Source organism: Ostrea edulis, chromosome 2 (assembly GCF_947568905.1).
Source record: "Ostrea edulis chromosome 2, xbOstEdul1.1, whole genome shotgun sequence".
In the NCBI taxonomy this organism is placed as follows: Eukaryota; Metazoa; Mollusca; class Bivalvia; order Ostreida; family Ostreidae; genus Ostrea; species Ostrea edulis.
Genome location: NC_079165.1, coordinates 46483570 through 46508743, shown reverse-complemented (window position 1 = coordinate 46508743; position 25174 = coordinate 46483570). Strand labels below are relative to the sequence as shown.

At 35.3% G+C, this 25174-nt stretch overlaps 2 protein-coding genes across 7 annotated transcripts in view; one reads left to right on the top strand and one right to left on the bottom strand.

The window, feature by feature from the left end:
- Positions 1–10994, top strand: part of LOC130051713 (CAP-Gly domain-containing linker protein 1-like) — a 52162-nt gene extending 41168 nt beyond the window's left edge. For all 6 annotated transcript variants that reach the window (XM_056154216.1, XM_056154218.1, XM_056154220.1 and 3 more), the window contains 5 exons: positions 5809–5882; positions 6083–6181; positions 6429–6548; positions 7145–7242; positions 8419–10994. In XM_056154216.1, the coding sequence (XP_056010191.1) occupies positions 5809–5882; positions 6083–6181; positions 6429–6548; positions 7145–7242; positions 8419–9463 (1436 nt within the window). In that variant the 3' untranslated portion in view covers positions 9464–10994. The remainder of the gene's footprint in view (positions 1–5808; positions 5883–6082; positions 6182–6428; positions 6549–7144; positions 7243–8418) is intronic.
- A 2267-nt stretch (positions 10995–13261) lies between these two features.
- On the bottom strand, positions 13262–20920 carry LOC130051712 (heat shock 70 kDa protein 12A-like). The gene is made up of 5 exons (XM_056154214.1): positions 20685–20920; positions 20168–20594; positions 16036–16263; positions 15522–15690; positions 13262–15013 (listed from the first exon to the last, which is right to left on the bottom strand). The coding sequence occupies exons 1-5, from the start codon at positions 20729–20731 to the stop codon at positions 13953–13955; spliced, it is 1932 nt and encodes a 643-aa protein (XP_056010189.1). The 5' UTR covers positions 20732–20920; the 3' UTR covers positions 13262–13952.
- Between the last annotated feature and the right edge of the window lie 4254 nt (positions 20921–25174).

The window sequence follows — 25174 nt, the reverse complement described above, 5'->3', positions numbered from 1 at the left end:
CGTGTATCTAGATCAGTAGTTTTATTGAGACTGTATGATGTTCTATTGCCAGGTGTTGGAAACGAAGATTATGGACCCTCATCATATGTAAACATACTCCAATTATAAGTTTGTCCATCTCATGACCTGTAATAATAGCAGTGAGGAAAGTTCATATTGTGTTTGCTGGTGTCTAGTTGAGCTGGTTACAATTGTGGACTATTTAAAAATGGATGCATCGTGTGTGGCAATGTAATTGGGTTTTTTTTTTTTAGAGGATAAGTAGTCGGATAATAGATGGCAAGCCACAAAATCCTCGATATATTTCAAAAAGGTTTGAAGGGAAGGGGATTGGCACCCACCCCCACCCCCCTTCTTCAATTTGGACCAAAGTTGCAATTTGTGTCAGACATCTTATTTTGTATTTAATCATTCTTCATTGTAACATATGTATCTGCTTTGCATATTTGACTGTTTTCAAGGTTTACAAGGAAAAATATATAAAACCTGACATCACACATAGGGGAGTATACATGTTCAAAGATATATGGACAATTATGATAAACCTTGTAGTGGGTTTTGTTAACTAAAAGGAGTATTATGTTCCATGGTGGTGTACTTTATTAAAAAAAAGTTTTGTGGGCAAGACTTTGCACAATCATAATGGACTGCTCCAAAACTTATCATGTATGTCATTCAAAGAGTCCAGTTCTTCAAATTTTGTCGAACCGAGTACAGATGCAGACTGAGGTTATTGAAGTGCACCTTCAAGGGATAAAATTTTTTCTTTCTCCCATGCAGATATAACTTTAGATGACATCACAGTTGACATCTCACAGTTTTTAACTTCATTCAAACAAGATGCGTTATCTTTGATGCTTAATTCAGATGTATGTCTGGATAGTCTGCATCGTATCCACAGATTTTCAATCTAACTTTTCGTCTTCACTGTTTGTTTCTTCCCAGAATATTAAAACAGAAAACTGAAAAGTTATGCTTCCTTTACTGGCTTTAGTCTTAGTTTGCTGTGAAACCATGACCAGGTTAAGTTGTACGTCAGAGAGTCGATTATATTCAGTACAACTTAATCACTAAGGTAGAAATGCTACCAAGGATTTTCTAAAATACTAACATTTGACAAAATCCTTGAATAAAGAATAGAATTTAGAATTTATTTGTTAGATATTACATTCCTAACTGAAATATCGACTTGCCTGATTTGGCAAGCATGTCTAGAGTTCCACTTGCCTGAAACGATATTTCACTTGCTCCAAACAACTGTTAATGTCAATCTCTGAAATAATTTATGTTTTTTAATTGGGCTTAAAGTTGCCCTTTTCTCTCTTACATTTTTTCACCCCTAAATACAAAAGAAAAACAAAAGTTCAATTTTTTTTGGTAGTGTTTTAGGGTTGTTTGTTAACAAAACTAGTTAATTACATTTTTTCCCAATATTCCTCCAATATAACTTCTTTGTGTTTATTTTTGCCTTTTCTTTTGTATTTAAGTTTCACTTAACATGCTTTGAAAACTCCATTAGCCCTTTTAAATTCCTGATTGTTAATAACATCAACACCTTTGCATATCATGAGTCTCTGCATTCCATATTGAATTGAAATAAGGGAAGATTTCAAATAAAACTCTTCCTTCTTTTTTTTTGGTGTAGAATTTCCTTAAAATGACATTCAACCTTTCGACCAATTCTTTTTCCAATTTCATACCAAACCATTTGTCTTTTAGAGAGCTCCAAATTATTTTCACCAACAGCAAAATTACAATTGAGTCGTATTTTTGCTATTTCAGGCCTCTAAAAGTTGTTTGATATTAGCGTTGGTAGTGCTAGCAAATCTTGCCATGTACATATATTTACATGTATATTTCAATCCAATTTAGAACTACATACCAAATAACTTGATGCTGTAAATTGATGTCTTTTGATTGATATTTCAATTTCTAAGCTATAGTAGCTTCATGTATGAAGATAGTAATTATTTTACTAAGCAACCCAATACTTTGCCCCAGTCCACAAATGAAGTTGTAATGAGATAGATATTAGTATACTCTGGGAAGATCCTGGTACTGACTACATAAGCACTTAATCAGACTCCCCCAGTGGAGGGGTTTTGTTATATGAAAACTGCTGGGTGTTTAATTAGATAGTGATATTGACTTAGGAATTTCAAACACTCTGACTGTCAACAGGAGAGACCAGTATGAAAAACATCTGTGCCCTTTATCACAAACTTAAGTCTTTGAGGTTTATGTATTGATCAGCATGTTGATTTTTAACAAGAGATATGATTTCTAAAGTTTCAGTCTATTGTTCGGAGTTCTCTGTATCACATTGAGCTGCAATCAATAAATCAAGCATATCAATTTGTTTGGGAGGAAACAAGTAATCATAATATACTTGTGTTTCCCTTTATTGAGTTTGGAGTGTAATATATTGATTCCATGCCTATTTAATAGCACCAAGACTTGATGAGGGAGGCCAAAACACAGGAGAAATAATGAAGACATTTAGTCTGTTGCAGATGATGTATCAGCAAGTCTGAGATTTTTTTTCTGCTCAACATTAGTGAGATTCTATTTTCAGTTTCACTCATTGATAAGATGTTTTGCTCTTGTCAAGCAATATACTGCACAGCAGCTGTTTCAGAATATAAAATATAGAAATGTCTAGCTGTGTACTGTGCATTATTGAGTTGTTCAAGATGCAGAGAGTTTCCAACAAAAGCTAAGCTAATTAGTGTGGGATTTAATCACCACTCGGTGTATTGGAGTTACACGTTTCTTCTGATCTCCTACCTTATTAATACCACTAATTTGAAAAAGAAGAATCAATACTAATACTCCAGGTGAAGGAATGTGAAAACATTAGTGGTATCTTATGTTGGTTGCTTTCCAAGGGTCAGAAAAAAGTGAAACATGGACAAAAATATGGAAACGAGGGCTTGAACAAGATTTTTGGAATTCTGAGATAGCTGACTTATAAATGGATTGTTCTGTTTGGATGAAGTCAAGTTGGCACTGCTGGACTATATCACAAATATGATTTGTGCATAATGCTTGTGGGTTTTTTTTAACTGTAAATTTCTCTCTTCAAAGGTCTTTGAAACTGGAAATATTATGCAATGATTGCTATTTAAAAGTACAAGGTTGTAGGTCATGCCCTTATGTCAGTAGTCTCCTTAAATATTCTGTAAGAAGGACAACGGTTTGTCATTTCTGTAAAGCAGAGATAACATACCCTATCTATAGGGATAGTCAACTTGTCTTTTGGCAACTGTACAACATTCCAAATCTGACAACATTTGATTTTTTTGTTTGTGATGAAATCCCCCCTAGATATTACATTTCACCTTACAAATGCACCAAAAGAATATGTATTGGAAATAATTATTAAATACCTCCTTTTATAAAAATCAGATATTCTAGACAATATGTTGGGGGGAAAATTTGCTTGTAATGAATGTGAAATTTGAATACATGTGCTATTTAAAATGAAGACATTCAAGGAAAGGTTTTTAATGTAGGTGTTGTTTTTGTCTTGCATCAAATTTTGCAGGAAGATCTCATCCCAATGGAGTTTTTATGGCAAATTATACAACCATTCAGAGAACCTTTTATTTATTACCTGAAATCATCTAGTTGATATGTAGACAGTGGCCTTCACTGTTCAATCTTTTCATAAAGTTTTCTCTTTCAAAAGTGATCAATGAGATTTTTATGGAAGAAATTGGCAACTGCCTGCTGTGGTATTTAAGGAGCCATGGACACTTAGACAGTATTACCATTTTTAAAGACTGATGACTTGTGACACACCATCAACCTGTACATGGTTTTATCTACCTTTTAAGACTACAGACTGATTAAGAGATACAATTCTTCTGGTGTGAATGCTTCAAGAAAGGGTAGAAATTTTAGCTGCTTTGCTTTACAACTTAAGTACACTAGAATGAAGATATTTGGATGGTGAAACACCTATACAAGGACAGAGGACTGTTGAGCCAGAACTTAATAAGACATTGTAAATCTGGAGATAAATGACCAGTTAGAAGATATTTTTGGAGAGAGATACTTGTGCCAAGTCAGCAGATCAAGAAACTTTCAGTGTGCGATTACATTTAAAAAGTTTAGATTGTTTGGATGAAATATTGACGCCCTTTTGTAGACTTTCAAAGATACTTATTCACGAGTGGGACGTTTATGTACTATTGGTTTTTCCCAGTAATAGCATTTAAATACAAGTTAAAATACAGAGGGAGAAAAAGATTCTCTTGGAAATTTTTGGAAATAGTCATGGAAAAAAGTGAATCTTCGGTGACATTGGAAAACAAAGGACCCCAAATTGGAAAGAAAAAACGTTTTTCTACTATCATAGGTGCTATGAAAGGTAGGAAGTCAAAATGTAAAAGTAATAGAATTTTAAATCTTTTTCATCATAATTGGTTTATATACGAAATGTTTTTAAAATGCATCTTTTGAAATAGACATTAAAAAATATTTGAGGACCTTTTAAAATATGATATTCAAATGATTTGATAAATTTGGGTGGGTGATATTATATGGATCTGTGGATTCTCAAGTTTTATGATCGCCAGATTAGTTTGTTTACTTAAATGTAAAAATTTAATGTGTATTTAATAGTGTCTGTTTAGAAATGGTCTTTGGACTTCTTTCCATTTTATGAAGCCTATCTTATACTTAATATCAGCAATGTGCATTGACTTGTAAATAGTTGTGTGAGTGAAAGCAATTGATTATCCCATAAAATAACTTGTGAAAGGGACATTGAAGTTTCATGACTGTGAATGAGTTTGCTAGCCCAGTTTTGTGCACTTTATTGATATACTTGAGAAACTATGCATAAGTTTATGTGATACCCATGTAATTAACATTGGACGGGTTGTTATGATAGGGCCTGGACATCAACATAAATCTGGCCTATGTAAATTATATATGTAAAACTCAATAGTGCTCTGGGCTCTGTTTGATTACCAGGTAGTGTCAACATAACTGCTGGGGATCAAAAGCCAAAACACTAATATCATTGGTTAAAGGTTTAAACAATATAATTAGAAATTTGATAGACTTGGATTGAAAGTTGATATTCTTGAATTGGATCTCTATGGAAAAAAGGGGTCAAGGGTTTGTGAATTTACACAGAAAGTGTTAGATGGAATAATTGAAATAATAACAATCCTTAAATTAGCTCGAGGGCTATTGTCATGACCCTGGTGTCAGCGTCACACTTTAAGGGAAATAATTAACCTGGGCTATATCTTTTGAACCAAGGGGGATATGGTTTTGATATTTCACATATAGATGCCTCATGAAGAGACCTTTGTTTTGGTACCAAGACTTTTGACCTAATGATCACTACTGTGGACTTTGACCTACTTTTCAAAAACTTTAACCTTGGTTATATCTTTTGAACCAAGAGTGATAGGGCTTTGTTATTTCAAATATAAATGCCTCACTAGAAGACATTTCTTTTTTTTTTTACCAGAACTACTGACCTTGGACTTCAACCTACTTTTCCAAAATATTAACCTTGGCTATATTTTATGAACCACGGGGATATGGATGATATTTCATATTAGATGCCTCATGACCAGGCCTTTAATATGGTATCAAAACTTTTGACCTAGTGATCTTTGACGTTGACCTATTTTCAAAAATTTTAACCTTTTGAACTAAAGGGATAGGTTAAGTAGCATCATGCTTCCTGGTCAGCTATGTTGTCTTCTAACAACTCTTATTGAATTTCTATATACTTGACAATTTTTGTGGTGAGGTTTTTTATGTAATGCATTTTCATTTCAGAGCTTCACAAACAACACAGAGACAGACTTGAAGAAATAACACACAGATTTGAAAATATAAAAATGGGACTGTCAGTAAGTGCAAGGATGCTCAAGATGAACACAATTACGTGCTCAGTTTGTATTTTTTCATGAACACATCTGCATTTTTAAACATTTTCTTTTATCATCAAGACTGAACACGATCTGCCCCTTTATCACAATCTTATTACTCTATTTTGTCTACATATCCTTAGTTAAAAACAAGTGAGTGTATTTCCTATTCTGTGATTCAGGAAAAAGTGGAGACCCTCCGTGGTGAGTGTGATGACCTAAGAACTAGAGCACGGACCAGTGAAGATGCTCTGTTGCGTGACTCTGATGTCAGAGTTCAGGTATACCTATAAACCACAGGTTTTGGCTAAGTTACTGCAGATTGTGTAAATGCATTAAATATATGAGGGATAGCACTGTATACCTCCCTGTTACTATCAATAAAATTGTGCTAAAATTCTTCAAACCAGTTAGAGAATATAAAATTGATATAACACGTTGGGGTTTTTTTTATGTACATGTAAATGAGTTATGACAATTTATCCTTGTATTCTGAAGCTGAAAAAAAAATGTAATTGTGTTTTGCAGATGGCTCTAGCACCCTACAAAAACTTGCCACAAGAAATTGAAAGTTTGAAACTTGTCATAGAAATCAGGAATGAAGAAATACAGAAGCTGAGAAATAGAAATATTGACCTAGAAAAACAGGTTTGTTCTACAAATTCAGGATTCTCTAGAACTGTTTTATATGAGAGGACTATTTTTGGCTAATAGGTAATTAGTCCCCTTCTGGTGAAACCGAAGGGGACTAAAGATATCCTCTTCGTCCGTCTGTCTATCTGTCCCACTTGGTGTTTTGTTCTTCTTTCCATCATGCCTTGATTAGGAAGCTGAAATTTAGTATTAGGTTTATTACTGTATGTTTACAGATCAAGTGTAAGTTTTGTCACCGTTGAGTGATTTTTGCCAAATGTAGTTTTCTGGACTTTTCTCTACAACTTGGGAATCTGAATTTTGATATATGGTTATTGAATGAGTAGATACACACAAGTTTCACTTTTGTTACAGTTGATTATTCTAACAATTCATTTATACCTTATGTGCAATTTAAGATGGAAAATAAATCATTTACTGAAGATGTGTTTTGGAGAAATTATTGTATACTACTACCAGGGTATACAGTTTTCCATTGTTTCCTTTTCTATAGCAGAAAAATAAAAGAAAATGTGTCTACTTATTGAAGTGTCCATAGTATTTAAACAAGTACATCACTTTTTGATTATCAATGTATTTTTATTCAACAGTCGGAAGAACTTCGAAATGCTAAAGAGAAAATAATTGCACAGCAGCAAAAGATAGAAAACTTGGAGGCCATTATCAGCATGAAGACTGATCATGAAAAGTAAGACGACTAATGCTGTGTGTATATGGTGCCCCTTTGGGATTTGGAGGTTAAACAAATAATTGGGTCATCTGTCAATAATTGACAATTCTTAGAAAGAGATGTCTGCCGTGCACACTGTTAACATTACACCCGAGTACCACAGGTTACCTCACGATACACATCATGATACAAATAGGACTTTAATAACTTGAGATTTTTTAGTTTTCTGTCCATCATAAATGCTTACTTTGGTTTGTTAAATATTTACATCACCTGCTAATGCGGGTTATGCATTTTTTTTTCTGCAATGTTTGTAACCTTCATCTCCTGTTTAATTAACAAACCAAAGAGAGACATTTTATTATTGATGTTTATATTTTTTCGGTATTTTAAAGAAATAAATGCTTCCAAGTACACAAAATATATATATTATTGACCTGTAAGTTATTTAAACATAACGGCTGAAAATCACCAGATGTTGACTTGTTTCCATATTTGGTAATGATTTCCTTATTTGAATTTTGGTAAAGGGATATAGTCCATTAAGGAAAATAATTGTATAATATAAGAAAAAATTCTCTATTATTCTAAATTCAAATAAAAGGTAAAAATAAACCAGAAAACATATTTTCTAATAATGCCACAAAATAGATTGCGGAGTTCGTGAAATGTGTATATTCACACGCGGTCAAGTGACACTAAAAAACCTCCTGATCTATCTAGATTGAAGCAAAATGTGTTTTGATAGTTGCAAATGACAAGCAATGGATTTCAATAGAAATTAAGCAGAATACACACAGTGAATGTATATATTTTATACTAGAAATACATTTAGTATTTCCAAGATAAAAATCACAACCTACTGTAACGAGATGTATTTCCCTAACTGTAGAAAGAATGATAAGGTTTAACAAAAACACATTTTTTAAACTTTTGCCACACTTAGAATCATTCCAGATCAATGACAAATTTAACTAATAACTGTATCACAATATCATACTGATAATATGTAATGTGTATCATATAGACTTGTGATGAACATGATTGATATATTGCCATATTATTACACCTAGTTAGTATGTATACTTTACAGCTAGATATTGCTATGGAAATTTAAAATGTACTACATTCTAATGAACTTCTTGGTAAAATACAATTCAGATATTCAAGCTTTATTTATATATATTTTCACAGGCAACTTCATGACAAATGTCAGATGCTAATGAGAAAATGTGACAAGGAGACAAAGGCCAACAAAAGACTGTCAATGGATTTTGAGGAACTGATATACAAAGTGAACTTGGCAGACCCAGGATCATTGGAGAATCTGTCCAAACTGGGAGGTTCCCCTTGTCACAGTGAGAACAGTTCCCCTGCAATGAGGAGAAAAGCTAGATCACCAGCATTTGGTGATTTAGACAAATCCCCAGCAAGTCATGTGTACAGAAGATCCATTTCTTCAGTAGAATCCTCTGCCGAAAAGAAAATGAAAAGACGTTCAGCTAACTTCCTGTATGAGAAGGACCGCACTTCTCCCACAGGAAGCCCCCGGCACAGAATGAAAACTTATTCAGACTCTTGTTCACCTACACGTGGTCTGCAAATTCATTCAGAAGATGACAGGATGGTGCATTCTTGTGAGGAGGTACCAATAGACCATGTCAGTGAGAACGGAGCTCGTCTCATCCAGTCCTGTAATGATGCTGATGTGTTTGAAGTACCTCAGGGCCTCCCTGCACCAGTGACACCTGATAATTTAAAGCAAATAACAGAGGACATTGTCCAAATTAGCAAAAATAGCAATGAAACAAAACCTGAACTTGTGTCACCAAACAGTTGTCTATCTCCTGACATTCGGGGACAAAAAGGATTAGACCTAGAAGAATTTGAAGGTGAAAGTCTACACATAGAGGAAACCAAGGAGGACACATCTGACCTGTCTCATTCTACTGAATCCTACTGTCCTTCTGAAGTAACCTCTGGAACTGGAAGCTTGATTTGGGATTATGAAAAAATGGATTCCATGAAGTCTATGGACTCCAGTCAGACTAGCCAGACCAGTGACTCCATGATGGACAGTTCCACCCTGACAGACAATCGAGTGGACAACAATACTCTCACCAACATCAAAGACTTGACCAATGAGGAAAGTGACACAAGTTCTGGCTTTGTGGAAACTGGAGAAAGTCTAGTCACTACCACAAGTCCTTCAGGCACTCAAAAAGAATCTATTGTTTAAATTTGATGTTTTTGAAATTGGAATTTGCAACACTTTCATATTTTTCCATTTTCTTTTGTTTAGGTTGTGGTAATAGGTATTGATTATTAAAGCTATTGTGAGCAAGTTCTAGTCAAAATTGCCACTTCATCTCGTCAACTTAACTTCAGACTTTGAAATTATATATTATCTACCTCGCGTATGTAACATCAAATTTCTGTCACTCTGAATTCAGGTACCATTGAATTCAAACCAGTACTTAATATTGTGATAAAGAAAAGATAACTAAAATTCAATGTACATTCGTTCACATTGAAATATCATGATTGGCTTCTGTGATAAAATTGATGATATTGCTGTGATTTTTGTTGGCATAGCTTGGAAAGTACTGTGTATTCATTAACTGGTTTAAATTTTGAAATGATATTGTTGAAAAGTCTCAGTCCATTTTGTCAATGCTAAACAGTACATATGGACAGGAAATTAGAGGTTAAAGAGATGGAAATGATCAGAAATCCATAAACTTTTGATCTCAAGGAACAACTTATATATGGTATGTGTTGTCTCTTTACATCATTATTTACATCAAGTTATGTTATATTTTAGTATTTTTGAGCTTGATTCATATTTTTTCCTTTTCATATTTATATTATGAATAGGAACCATCAGGATTTAATTATTATCTGTAAACATAGTTTTTTGCCCATTACTTTTGTCATTTTGTCATTTGCCAGGATGTAAGGTAGCTTTTGCCATTATTCAGGCTGTTTAAATAGTACTCGTTGTATCATTGTGATTTTGATTTGTTTGAACTGCACAGCCTTTTCACCAGTTAAACTGCCATAGTTTCATGCCATTTCACATGTTCTTAAATAACCTTGTATGTATGTTTGAAGTTTCATTTTATCAATGTCACAGTATCAACATTCACTCAGTTTCACATGAAAACAACTGAAGCATTTGACCCAAAAAGCAATATACGCAACATATGTACTGTTCTTTGATCAGCAAGCCATTATAAAGGCATGACTTATCATTGGTTTGTTTATTAAGTTTAGTGATGACTAAATGATTTGATAGCCTATTTTGACCTTGGGTCATTTTAACAAAGATACAAAATAGATTTTCTTTTATCTTCAATTGTTTTGATACAAAGCATTAGGAAGACTTCTTGATTATTTTTCACTTTTCATATTGTGTTATGTTTTACTTTGTAGTAACAATCTGAATGCACATATTAAGAATTCATTATGGTAAAATCATTCAAGTTACTGGGTGCTGTTTATGGTAAGAGTGAGCGGCTTTTTCTCCATTCAGATTGACTGGAATTAGTGAAGGTCAAAATAGGTTAGCATTTCATTTCATACTTGAGGATAAGCATTTTAAAATGTCGGTAGAACTGTACAAACTAGTGTTGATATTGTGATATCTCTGTGTAGAAATATGAATCATTCCATGTAACTATTTATTAATGTTGTAAAAGCAAGTAAATATGTGTTCAGATGACTTAAATGCCATCAGATCTAAATGATAAAAAGTGCTTTCTACCTAGCGTTTTGAATTTTTTTATTATATTGAACAAGTGGAAAACTTCTTTCTTGGTTTGCTAAGGATGACAGAAATAATACTGTATATATAAGGGTGGAGACTGCAAATTTTTGCCAAGGCTCCCCAAAATTCACAGCTTGCTTCCAAAATCCAAGCTGTGTATTTTTTTAATATTGTTCACACATCAACACAAATGGATTGGTTGGTTGTATATTGCTTAAGGTCAACATCATATTTTTCACTCATGTGGAGATGTCACCATTGCAAGGTGAAGGACTGCAAATTTAGGCCAATTCTCAGCAATTACGGCCTTTGAGCAGGGAGGGATCTTTATTGTGACACGGGGCCTCGGTATTTGAGGTCTCATCCAAATGGGACCTAAAATGTCTTTATGGATGTCCATGAAAATGTGCATTGGCAGCTTCCAACTGCAGGACAGAGTGCTGTACTATGGTTTTGGATTGCACTGTTCCGTCCAGTAAACAGCTTTTAGTTGCATGTATCAGTAGGTTACTATTGCTTGATTTGTAGGCTCACCAAAAAAAATGATACTTGCCCCAGTGGACTTCCAATCATGTTCGAAAGCATTTTTTTTAAATGGGCAAGTTTTCAAGAAAGTCAAAAATGTTAAACTTAAATGAAAAACCATGGGTGGCACCACAATGCTCACCTGAGTTATCCTTTGAAGATTTAAAAGAACCTTATCCTCTATAATCCCATGACAAATTAAGACCCCAACCTAGCCCTATGGTGTTGTGACTTAACTGAACTTGAATCCACACAATATGGAGATTCATCAATGTGACTAACATGGCCTTGCTGTTCTAAAGATGACCTTTAAAGCCCCCCCCCCCTATTTTCATGTATGAAGTCCATTTTAATTCCTGAATTTAGCCCCACCCTCAACCCAGGATTCATGAAAAAAACCCTGAATGTTCTTCAGTATAATTAAAATCATTTATTGTCAGATTATTTCTCCCAATTTTTGATGTCATATGACGTTCTGAAAAAAAGTTATGGCAAAAGTCTACATATTTTTTTAATGACCCTCTATATTATTGCATTTGTTATGTAACATGAGATTTGACTGGTGATAAAATTAACTATGAAGGGAAACATTAAGCAAAGCAATTAGAATTAAAAAGAAAATAGAAGAGATGAGATTTACATGAAAGCTTTTAGACATAGTGGAGATTCAAGTTTGTTAATTAAAATCATGCCCCCCCCCCCCATGGGGCCACAATGGGGGATTAAAAGTTATACATACAAATATTGGAGAAAGTTTGAATATGGGCCACGGTGACTCTGGTGAGCGATGTGTCGACCTCTTATTTATGCATGTTATAAATTAAAAAAAAAAAAAAAAAAGATTTATCATTCTCCAGTCTTTGTTCGGTGCCGATGTGCTAGATCCGCCGCTCTTGTGGCCGATAATAATCTCCAGTCTTTGTTCGGTGCCGATGTGCTAGATCCGCCGCTCTTGTGGCCGATAATAATCTCCAGTCTTTGTTCGGTGCCGATGTGCTAGATCCGCCGCTCTTGTGACCAAGCTCGGTCCGTCTACGCGCCAAAAAAATCGGTCGTCATATTTTCACATACAAAGTCTATAACCTTTTTATTATATACTTTCAATTTCATTTAGAAACTAACAATAATTTTATTTTTAACAATAACTTTATCAGTTTGACTGAGTAAAAGATGAAAAACACGAAAAATTTGAAAATTAACGGCGGAGAAATTTGATTGTGACGTAATGTTTGCGGGCCGGAATGTTTCCGGGCATATATCGTGTGATATATGCCCTCAAAGTTTTAAAGAAAAAAGAAGAGATGAAATTGAAAGTATATAATAATCTCCAGTCTTTGTTCGGTAACAGCTCGAGTCTTTTATGCCTTATTATGAAATACACCTAACTTGTGATGTTCAATGTTGCAACTGTTTGCTTTTCGATCAAGTTGTTTTCGAACATTTCATTCCAGTCCAATTCCTCATGTTTTTTCAGCAACACCCTGTCGCTTTTTGTTGAGAGGAAATATTAAACTAAAAGCCAACATGTACATGAAAACAAAATTATATGATATGAACAATGTCATCGTCGCACGCCACGGCCGAAACGTGCGCTTCCCTTTCTAAGAGGAGCGTACGTAAGAGCCGTGGCGTGCGACGATAGAATATAAACTCTATGTTATAAAACCTGCCAGGGTTCATATACCTGATGCACCATATGTTTTGATGTCTTCGGCGTTTCCAGAAACACACACTGAACTGCTCATAATTATATTCTCTTTATTATCCCTATCAAGACAATATAAATGTTAATGACATGTTTTGATATTAAAAAATTTCAAAGGTCCAGTATTTCATTGCAAATTGCCTCTAGTATATTCAACTAGGACATGAAATAAAGCATGCATACAATTCAGCATTATTGTTTGTACGATAGACAAGTTCTAGGATTTGAATTTTTAAAAAGTTTGAAATACTATTTTATATCTTTTTTTACCCATTGATACATTTGCAATAAAAAATATTACTTCCTATCAGTGTTGAAATTTTAAAAAAAAGTATGCAAGCCAAACAAATGTGTGTCCTATTGCATTTTGCACCGGTCCCAACTCCCCGATAAATATTGACTGGTCTCTAACGCAATGAAAACACCAAAGCTCTACATATAATAAAAAGCAGCCACGGCAATGCTCTATGTAACTAGTATTTATAAACTTATACCTAATACCATTACAATTATCAGAGAACCAGGACCTTTATTCATTTTTTTTAAAAATATCATCTATTTTACTTTGTACACATAGAGTAGTTCTTGACCCATTGCTAAGCAATAGGATCTAAACAGCCATCAATACAGTATACTTTCTTCTGTATCATTAATAAATGCAAGAGTATCGGCATTTACTGTGATCAAAGAAAGTATCTACCGTACATTCGTCAATTGACTTGGATATTTTTAACCAATGAAATCAAATTTGGTCGCTGTTGTTGTATTTGTTGCAGAATCAACAGCTACCACCTCCATCTCCGTGCCATCCAATAGGAAACTGACGAGGAAGTGACGTTTGTCTGCGGACTGTGTCTGTAACTTCGGAACCATGATGTCTAGCATTCCTAAATAAACCACCCCTTCATCTGTAACAAACATAGGGTCTCTGTTCTTCGTGGCAAAAATTTCAAGATGTAATCGATCTTGGTCATCCCTGTTTAAAAAGTATCTCTTCTCGTTACCTCTTTGCCCAATATGAACCGTCTCATTTGCTTGTATATGAATGTTAAAAACGTCTTTTGCGAGCGCTTTCCCTCCAAGAATGATCTTTTTACTTGAAGGAAAACGGTTTTCGATATAATCAACAGTGGTGCAAACCCCATATGTATAGCGACAAACCCGCGCCCGCAAAACATGGGGATTTCTTCCAAATAATACGGCACCTTTCAGCACTGCAAGGACAGGATCATCCGGAGCAATTATTCTAGTTTTCGGAAATGATGTTTTAAAAGTCGACTTTAGTAGATCACATTCTGCAAACCCACCTACAAGAACAATACTGTCTACGCTGAGTTTGTGCGAATCAAGTATGGCATGCACATGGAGAATTATTTTCTCAATCGTGCCATTCAAAAGACTAGTGAAAGCTTCGTTATAAATAAACATTTTGTCACGCTGAAGTTTCACATCCTGTGTTCTATTAATTTCCTCGATGTGGCTTTCCATAGACTTGCCAAGTTTCTCGCACATTATATCACGAATGGACTGCGGGATCTGGAGAATTACTCTTTCGTCGCTTTTTGAGAAAACCCTCTTTTTGTTTTCGAAAGCCGACATAAAAGTCAGAAAATCATCGGGGTGCGATCGTTGGATGGTCCTCATGATCTCGGGTGCTGTTAGATCCTCCATAAATTTGATGAACTCGTCATTTATAGCCAGAGACCCCCAGTCGCCGCCTGAGGCTGATGTCACTTCCTGTATAGCACCGTCGGATTGTATCTTGTGTACAGTAATGTCCACCGTTCCTCCTGTCATAGTAAAGAATATAATATGGTAGCAAAGGAACCGGTTATTTTGTCTGTAATAATATATAGTAGGGGTCTGTACCACACCACACCCTTATAAAAAACCACCTGTTCTTATCAGGGGGTGATGTGGTATAGATTCCTACTATTATTATGTACAGCAAAATTACCAGTTCCTGTGATTGCAGTAATCGTCAACGATACAATATCCACTAATGAAATATCATAAAACATTATATAGTGGATGAAATTGCTTCCAATCTATCATTAGCACGTTGACGCTGAACTTCCCATGAAAGTTCGTTAATGATAGGATTACCAGTATATATATCATTCATGGATGTAAGTTCTTACATAATGCTAAGTATGTCATTAGCAGGTTATTTTATCTATCATTTACGGTTACTGTAACTTGTAAGGATCTGCGAAGATATCGAATTTGATTTAAAAAATTAATTGTAAAGTAAGATATACTTGTTTTAACAACTACCATATGTTAATATATACCAACCCCCAAGGTCAACAATAAGATACTGAGCTCCAGGGGAGAATGTCATCAGTTTGGATTTTCCATCGTCACAATCCGATCCAGAGAGTTTCTCTATCGGCAAATAACGGCAGTAGAGGGCCGCTGCTTCCGGCTCCAGGGCGATGGAAAGCTTGTCGTTTAAAATTCCAGCCTGAAAATGTTCCAGATACTACTCATCAGATTTTTTTCGTGAGCTGCTAAAAAAACACACCAAGAGCTTACCGTGATGGTTACGATTGGCTGCACACTACTGCTTTATTATTACCAAGATGATATTGTCAGGGCAGAAAATGTTATTTATATTGATACAGAGCTCTGAGTAATTGTAAATAGCATACACGTTCAATTATGACATGCCTAGAACAGTTTACTTTGTGATAAGCATGATAACAAATTTCCATGAATACATGTATATGTACAAGATATTGTTATATGAGCAAAACAGAATATGATTCAAATGCTGAGTAGGATGGGATGGTCCTTTATAATGACGAACCTCTTGTGCTGCAACTCTCATAAATTGTTTGGCCTTCTCGTCCCATATCGCGGGAACAGTAAGGACCCAGTGAACCTCTTCATCGACACAATTTGCTCCAAAATGACTAACTCGTTCCTCCAGTCGGCTTGCAAAATCTTCCTTTAACCCTTTTATGATGGAGGAAAATACCTTCAGTGCTTTTTGGGGCTTTCCTCTAACGTCATGAAGAATAAGATCTCGAGATATCTGTAAATACGATGCAAATAGTTTGCAATAAACAATCTGCAAAGTTGACAACAGTAGGGTTTCCGACAGCTATTGTTGCGACTGAGACTTCCTTCTCCCCGTAATCAGATTTTGATATAATTACATGTTCATGTATTGTAAATGTTCTATTGGACGCTTTGATATAATTACATGTTCCTGTATTGTAAATGTTCTATTGGACGCTTTGACTGTTTGTTTTACGTCTCTTCGAGAATATTTCAATCGCATTAAGACGTCACCAGCTGCAAGTGAAGTACCACAAATTTAGACCTATGCTCTGAGCCGTAGCAGTGAGGGTTCTTTAACCATGTTTTAAAGTGCCAACGTCTGCCGCAACACGTACGTCCCGTACGATTTAAGGTCATATTCGCGAAGGAGCAGCCACAACCTATGTTTACGTCTTAGGCTCGAACTCATGACCTCCCAGTTAGAAAGCGAACGCTCTACCACTGGCCTACCGCGACCGGGGTGGACGCGTTGAGATGCGATATTTTGCAAACAATTTTTAAAGAATATAGGCCTAATTCTCAACACATAAAACCGTGTCGAGTTTCTAGTATTTTTGTCACGGTCAGTTCAGAGTTACGACCATTTAAAGCCTGTGCTATATCATGTTGAAAGCAAAATGTAGAATGTACAGTGTACATGTATTTAAAATGTCGTAGAAAATACGAGGAAGTTAATTATTTTGTGACGTCAGTCATGAAAAACAATCATAAACAAGTAATTCTATTGATTCTACATATGTTCCAGGGGCGGATCCAGAAATTGCGGTTACGGGGGTGCCACTTTATGAGGCAGTGGGTCCAGCCCTGGTGGGGGTCCAGGGGGCGAAGCCCCCGGAAGCTCCTGGATTTTACAGATTTTATGGGGCTTGAAATATTTCTCCTATTAGTCATTTGTACTATTTTCTATAATTCTAATAAGGTGAAATTAATAAAATGACCCAAATTTTAAGGGTTTTTTGGAAAAAATTTCTCCCAATAAAGTAATTCAAGAAATCAAAAGATTGTCGCTTATTTCTCCGGGAGTGGAAGAAATTATTGCTTCTTTTATGGTTTAGTACATTTTCCGAAACAAGCTAAGATACCGCGATTTACCTTAAATTTGAAAATTTTAGGGGGGGGGAGGGGCGACTGCGCCCCCTCTAAATCCGCCACTGTGTTCGATAAACATCGATCTAAGAAATGAATATCGATGTTGTTTGTAATATGTGGGTCTATAAGTATAAACAATGGAAATATTGGGTAATTTGTACTGGAATCTAAAAATTGCTCCCATTGTTTATATATAACGCCGCAAATAACCTGGATATGGCTTCATTATATTTTGTGAAATAAGATGTGTATTTAGATTTTCATACTCCGAATCACAGGCAATTGTATCGCTTGGGTTCGAATTTACAATTAAAGTGTATTCTTTAATAGTAAATTCTATCCCAAGCGATACAATTGCCCGTGTTCCGAATAACTTTCCATAACAAGCAAACGCCACTGTGAGGTCAGCAAGAATCCCTAGGTATGAGGGTGCTCTATCAGATGTAAAGCAGTAAACTATTAGTCACTTGAATCTTTCTGGGGAACAGATTAGTAATCATAAATATAGTACTAATATAGTCCTTTTGTCTGTTAATTAGCAGCTTAACTCCGATGGAGGAAGGTCGTAATTCACTGTCCCCTCATATTAAAATATAGGTAGTAAAGCCATAGCTGTTAGCTAATACTGGTATTTAATACTGGTTCCAGATAAATAGGAATCATCTTTACACCCGGAATTTGGATATACAACACGCAGATTTTATGTCATTAGACTAAAACCTCACTACTCCTGTGAAACTGACACACGGTAGATGATACGGGCCCTCCCTAAGTCATGCATATACTCTCACGCAGTAGTATGAACTCTCAACCCCCTTTTCATCTTTCGTCCTAACAAAATAAAGTATGCACAAAAAAGTTTAAATTGATGTTACAAGCATAAAACAAGAGGCTCATGGGTTTTAATGGTAACTTTGAATATCACAAATTAGAAGTGTGCTGAGGAAAAGGTGAAAGTCTGCATCTTTAAAACTCTTAGAACCGGATGTCCTTCTGATAAAAAATATTTCTAATTCTTTTGATCCTGGTCATAAGCAACCTTTGTGTCAAGTATGAACCCCAAATATGTCTCAATTACAAAGTACGGACCCCTTATATCTCTCAATTACAAAGTATGAACCCTTAATATATCTCAATTACAAAGTATGAATCCCTCATATCTCTTAATTACAAAGTATGAACCCTAATGTGTCTCAGTTACAAAGTATGAACCCTAATATATCTCAATACGCAAGTTCCGAGTTACACAAAAATTATTTCCCTTTGTCGAACTCTTTCGCATTTTATGACGTATGGTGGGTACACAATGTATACATTATATCGTAGACTGGCATTGTACATAACGATTACGTACGATTAATGTAATAAAAGCGTAACTTTTGTTTATATCAATCACTGGTATGTATATTCTGGCCATATCAAGCATAATCTGTTTGAATAAGACCATCAAATTGGCTATTAAATCATTATTCGTTTCCTCTTCTACATGAGTGACGCTTTTATCAAAGAAAGATGGCAATTAACAGTATTTGTTTGAGCCATTTTTTTATCCAATACTCATAAACTCACTAAAGTTGCCTTTCCTCTGGATATCATCTTTTAAGAAATAATACAACGATAGTAATTAGAAAATGTACCCACTGTCATCATATTTTACGGAAGAGTTCGACAAAGGGAAATAACTCTTAGGGAACTCGGAACTTCCGTAGTACAAAGTATGAACCCCTAATATCTCTCAATTACAAAGTATAAACCCCTAATATAACTCAATTACAAAGTATGAACCCCTAATATCTCTCCATTACAAAGTATGAACCCCTGATATCTCTCAATTACAAAGTATGAACCCCTAATATATCTCCATTACAAAGTATGAACCCCTAATATCTCTCAGATACGAAGTATGAACCCCTAATATCTCTCCATTACGAGGTATGAACCCCTAATATATCTCAATTTCAAAGTAAGAACCCCTAATATGTCTTCATTACAAAGTATGAACCCCTAATATATTTCAAAGTATGAACCCCTAATATGTCTTAATTATTAAGTATGAACCCTAATGTGTCTCAATTACAAAGTACAAACCCCTAATATGTCTCCATTACAAAGTATAAACCCATAATATGTCTTAATTACAAAGTATGAACCCTAATATGTCTCAGTTACAAAGTATGAACCTCTAATATGTCTCATTTACAAAGCATGAACCCCTAATATGGCTGAGTTACAAAGCATGAACCCCTAATATGTCTCATTTACAAAGAATGAACCCCTAACATGTCTTCATTACATGGTATGAACCCCTAATATGTCTCCATGATAAGGCATGAACCCCTAATATGTCTCCATTACAAAGTATGAACCCCTAATATGTCTCAGTTACAAAGTATGAACCTCTAATATGTCTCCATTACAAAGTATGAACCCTAATATGTCTCCATTACAAACCATGAACCCCTAATGTGTCTCAATTACAAAGATGTAACCCAGACAAAAAATCCTTTTGTTTGTTTAAGTCACATCCTTTTATTTGTGAATATCAATAAACAGTACATCATTAAATAGTATTCAGGGGATAAATAAGATATATTGGTATATTATTTAACAATTGTGTGTGGTTTTTTAATACTAGTAGTGTCCTTGACCTTGGTTAACGGTCATGGCACATTATCTTTAATAAACAACAGTTATGGATTCAAACTAACGGCAAAGACTTTAGATACTATATCATCCAGTTATTGAGGAATACTTGTATTATAAACAGATAAACTTGCACTGACTACCTTTTGATCATACAGCCTCATCTTGAAATTCTGGAAATAAAACCACTCCTGGCGTTCGTGATCTGATAGTATATTGATGTAATGGTACTCTGCATCATACCCAATGCTCCGAACTTCTCCGTCCGGATTCATCAGAACGGCAGACAGTGTCTTGAAGTGCTGGAATCCGTCTGTCTTTGACTTCCAGCTGAAAGTGCTGATTTGTAGAGGATCCCGTTTATACTCATCGTACACAGAGATAGCATACCCGGAAGACGATGTCCCGATATCTATGGCCACCACAAACAGCTCATCTCTAACCTTTAAACGACGAATCTCCTCATATACACCGCTAACTGCCAGTTTGGCATACTCTCCTTCTTCCTCAGGCTTTGCGTTAACGAGTGTGTTTTCGTAATTCGTAGATCTAGACCGTCTTTCAACAAATCTTGGGAATAAAAAAATGGGTGTATAGTGAAAATTTTAAAACTCACTTCTTTCGTATGTTGACGACTACTTAGACAAACTACCTCAGTACCTATTCTTGGCGTCTATCCATCGCTGTTTCACAGGCTTGTTACCCATCACCCCTCGAACAAGAACAAGAACTCAAGTCAAGATAATAAACCGAAAGTAGCGGTTTTACTTACCTGTGCAGGTAGAGAAATTAGAATATTACCTGCTAAGTCATTATCTATTTTTAAAAGGCGATTATGAGTACATTTAATATCCCATGCTTAGGCATCGGAAGGGAAATCTATTTGGGGAGGGAGAGCAGCGGATCTAGAGCAAGTGGGGGTCTTAGGCGGCCCCCAGTGGGATTCCAGGGACAAGTCTTTCGATGTTTTCGCAGATTTCGCAATGCTAGAGGCCACCAATGGGTCCAGGGAAACGTCCCAATAGGTCCTCGGGGCGAACTAGCGAAGCCCCCCCCCCCCCCCCCCCGAATATCTCGGGTTTTCACATGATTATTTGCCTGGTTAAAGATATTCTTCGGCGATTCGAATTTACGGACACTAGTTTTACAATATTTTGATTGAGTTGCTCCAAAGGCATGGAATTTTGATATTAATGGGAATTATCTGTTTTTGTTCTCCTTATTCATTAGGTCTGCAGAACTGTAGCTCTCTAAAAACATATTGCGACAGACCAGAGAGCTACAGATCCACATCTTATAAAAAAAACAACCTTCGATTTACGGCACACGGTTGAGGCCTTATATCTCTACATTCTTGCATCGCCGTCTCGTAAATTTAATATTGAAAAATTCCTAACATATATATATATATATATATATATATATATATATATATATATATATATATTCCTATTATACGTGTGCCCAAATATACCTTCAAATATACATTAGAGCCTCATACGACCCAACGCTTGTTGACGTAACCATGTTAGGTAGCCAGTCAATTCCAATCTGATTTGTCCCAATATTTTTTCATCAGAGAGCTACAGTTCTGCAGCTACTTATTCCTCAAAAGTGTCCTAACTCCTGGCGCTTCCTGTTTTCGACAGAGTTCACAATTGGTAAATTTACAAGGTATTGTCGAGGTCCTTTGAATCCAAGAAATCTTACAGAGACATCTCCATATTCTAGTATAAAGTCTGATAGTTGTAAGAAATGCGATATATCCTGATTTCTTGTGAGAGGTACCTAACCGAACAATTAATATTGCTTAGAAAATTAGTTATTTGATATATCATCGTTCTTAGTTGTCTTTTATGACTGTTAACATTAGATTTGATAGCTCTAAAGTAGTTTACGAATCTGTCTATTTATCAATTATAAGTGGTCATGCACTCAGTCAGACATGAGACAATAGTAAATTCGTGAACGAGAACTTTATTAACATATGAAAACTGCATTTCTATAAATAGACCTATATGATATAGGCTTAGCATTACAGGTAATAATATATATATATATATATATATAATATAGCAAATGTATATGGTCTACTGAAAAGTATGCCGGGGTACAGCGTTGCAGTTCATACCCTCACGTATTTTCAAAAATGTAATTTATCTTTTTATATGAATTTGCATTCTTATACTTTCATTTCTGTCGGAGTTCCCCAGTCGGTAGACGTACTGAATAAATACGCGCATTGAATGTCTACAACTGCAACGCATTCACTGGGAAATGGCTATCATTATGCCTACAGTATGTATTTATCAGATAACAAAAACATCAGAAATGTAAATGTTTATGAAATAAATTTCATTAAAAAAATAAACCAACCCCAAAACGAGGGCTTTACGCAACTTTGTCGCAAGCATACTTCATGAAGCGCATTGTTTTTCCGCCCGAGAATGTGCGATGGTACACGGAACAACTTCGTTATTTTCGTAACAGCTAATAAATATTTCTTTTTGGTTACAGAAAAGGACAAGTGACTTAGTGAGATCAGACTGACCGCGCAAGAGTACTGTCTGGGCTGCGTCCAAGATCGTAGCCGTTAGACATGGGCTAGGTATGGTGGCTGATTTGTGCCATTTTACAATTTGTTGTCTTCTTGTTATGTTGAGGTGAAAAAGTAGCTAATATTATCATTTTGTCGTCTTTTCGTTATTTCGGGACGAAAAGTCGCTAAATATAGTTTTGTTGTCTCTCCGTCTTGAAATAATTGTAAAATGCAACAAACAGCCGCCACACCTAGCCCTATAGGCTAGCCACTACGATCTTGAACGCAGCAATAAAACGTTTACAAATTGTACAATTAATGTTTTTGTTTATGTAGGATTAATGTAATTGTTAAAGTTTTTCCAAAATATTGATGTAATACTTACTTAATTGGGGACATAAGTTATTGTTGATATCAGCCTTCGAGTTGCATGTATAATCTTAGAAATAATTAACATTAAAACTGTAACTAAACATACCAGAGTTGCCAATTTGAATTGGGTTTGTTCAGGTGTGCACTGTTTATGGAATCAAGAATTAGGAGAATCGAGTCCAAACAAGAGAAAATTGTGTGTGTACATATAGGGTAAAGTGATCGTGAGTGGGACAACTTGATGTTGAATGCAATAAATTCATCTTCCATTGTGATTAAACTTTAAAGAATTGTACCACTGTCGTCGATTACCGGTGTTGCAGTTATTATTCCCACTTCATCATAAAAAATACTGAAAACCGGGAAAATCGAAGACCCAAGAGGGCACTAGAAGTTAGATTAATCAATTAAACTTAACAAAAAGTGTAAAAGAAATGAATATGAAATTTCAAATCGAACAGTAAAACTTCGTTATTGAATGCAAAGTCGGACACTAACTTTACATCAACATTAAAATTTGTTTGGAGAATATAAGACCCGAATGTGATGTAGAAAACGACATGAATATGTCTTAAAACTACTTTTAACAATCATGATTTAAGGGGGTGTTTTAACTGAAATTAATATCTAAATAAAAATTATTCCAACGCAAGACAGGAATAAATATAATCAACTTAATGTATATCATAGGCGGATCCAGGAATTTGTGAAGGTGTGTGTGTGTGTGTCTAGCACTTGATCTTTTAAAACCGTGCTTTTCACTACGTCCACCCCATTTACACCCTTTGCTGGTTAGGGAATATCTTGAGACAATGTTTAATTTATTTACTAATTGTTTCCAGAGTTCAAGTCATTCTAATCGTCATGAAAGGAAAAGAAAAGCTGATTTAAAAGTTACTCTCCAGGAATCTGAAGCTCTAAGGGTAAATGATGCAAAATAAACTGCATTATGAGCATTTCCTGGCACTTTATCTTTTTCACTTTCAAATTATCTACTTCTTAAACAAAACTTTTATTATGTTACATATACTTTTTTAAGAATTCTTAAGTGATACTTGTATCTGACGAAAAATATCGTAAATATATTTATTAGTGTGTCGTCTTATTTATCCTAGACCTTTCATATCATTTTGAATTGAATAACTCTTAAACTTTTTGGTCCGCAAAAAGGGGATACAGACCCTCCCCCTTCTGGATCCGCCCTTGTATATATATATATATATATATATAAAGTCAAAAAATAAAATCCAATACTCAAACTTTTATCTATAGCGCTTTCGCCCTGCGGGCTCGTCAGTAGATTTTTAAACAATGTAAACAAGTTCCATTATGACGTCATCCTTGTGACGTTATGTGGGCAACGTCAAACATAATATATATATATATATATATATATATATATATAGAGAGAGAGAGAGAGAGAGAGAGAGAGAGAGAGAGACCTATAGTACTGAGGGACCAAACGGGCTGAACTTGGAACACATAAGTACAATGCAGGACTACAGGACTGAGTTCCAGTACACAAATATAATGTTCATATAAGCAATTAATCTCGGCTGAGCCAAACTATGCAATGGACATACTCAATATTCATCCTGAATGATTATATACAGCTAGACTCCGCGCCGCTGAAATGGAAACACGTAGGCGTAGGCCTACTTGTAACATAATATGCACCTGACTAGAGATTCAGGGGGCCCGGGTTCGAATCCCGGTCTGGTCCGTTGCATTTTCTCCCTTCCTGTTACACACGCATACAACAGTTAACTATAGTAGAACAGACCGGGAGTTACACGCATGCAATAGTTAACTATAGTAGAACAGATCGGGAGTTACACGCATACAACAGTTAACTATAGTAGAACAGATCGGAAGTTACACGCATGCAATAGTTAACTATAGTAGAACAGATCGGGAGTTACACGCATACAACAGTTAACTATAGTAGAACACATCGGGAGTTACACGCATGCAACAGTTAACTATAGTAGAACAGATCGGGAGTTACACGCATACAACAGTTAACTATAGTAGAACAGACCGGGAGTTACACGCATGCAATAGTTAACTATAGTAGAACAGATCGGGAGTTACACGCATACAACAGTTAACTATAGTAGAACAGATCGGAAGTTACACGCATGCAATAGTTAACTATAGTAGAACAGATCGGGAGTTACACGCATACAACAGTTAACTATAGTAGAACAGATCGGGAGTTACACGCATGCAACAGTTA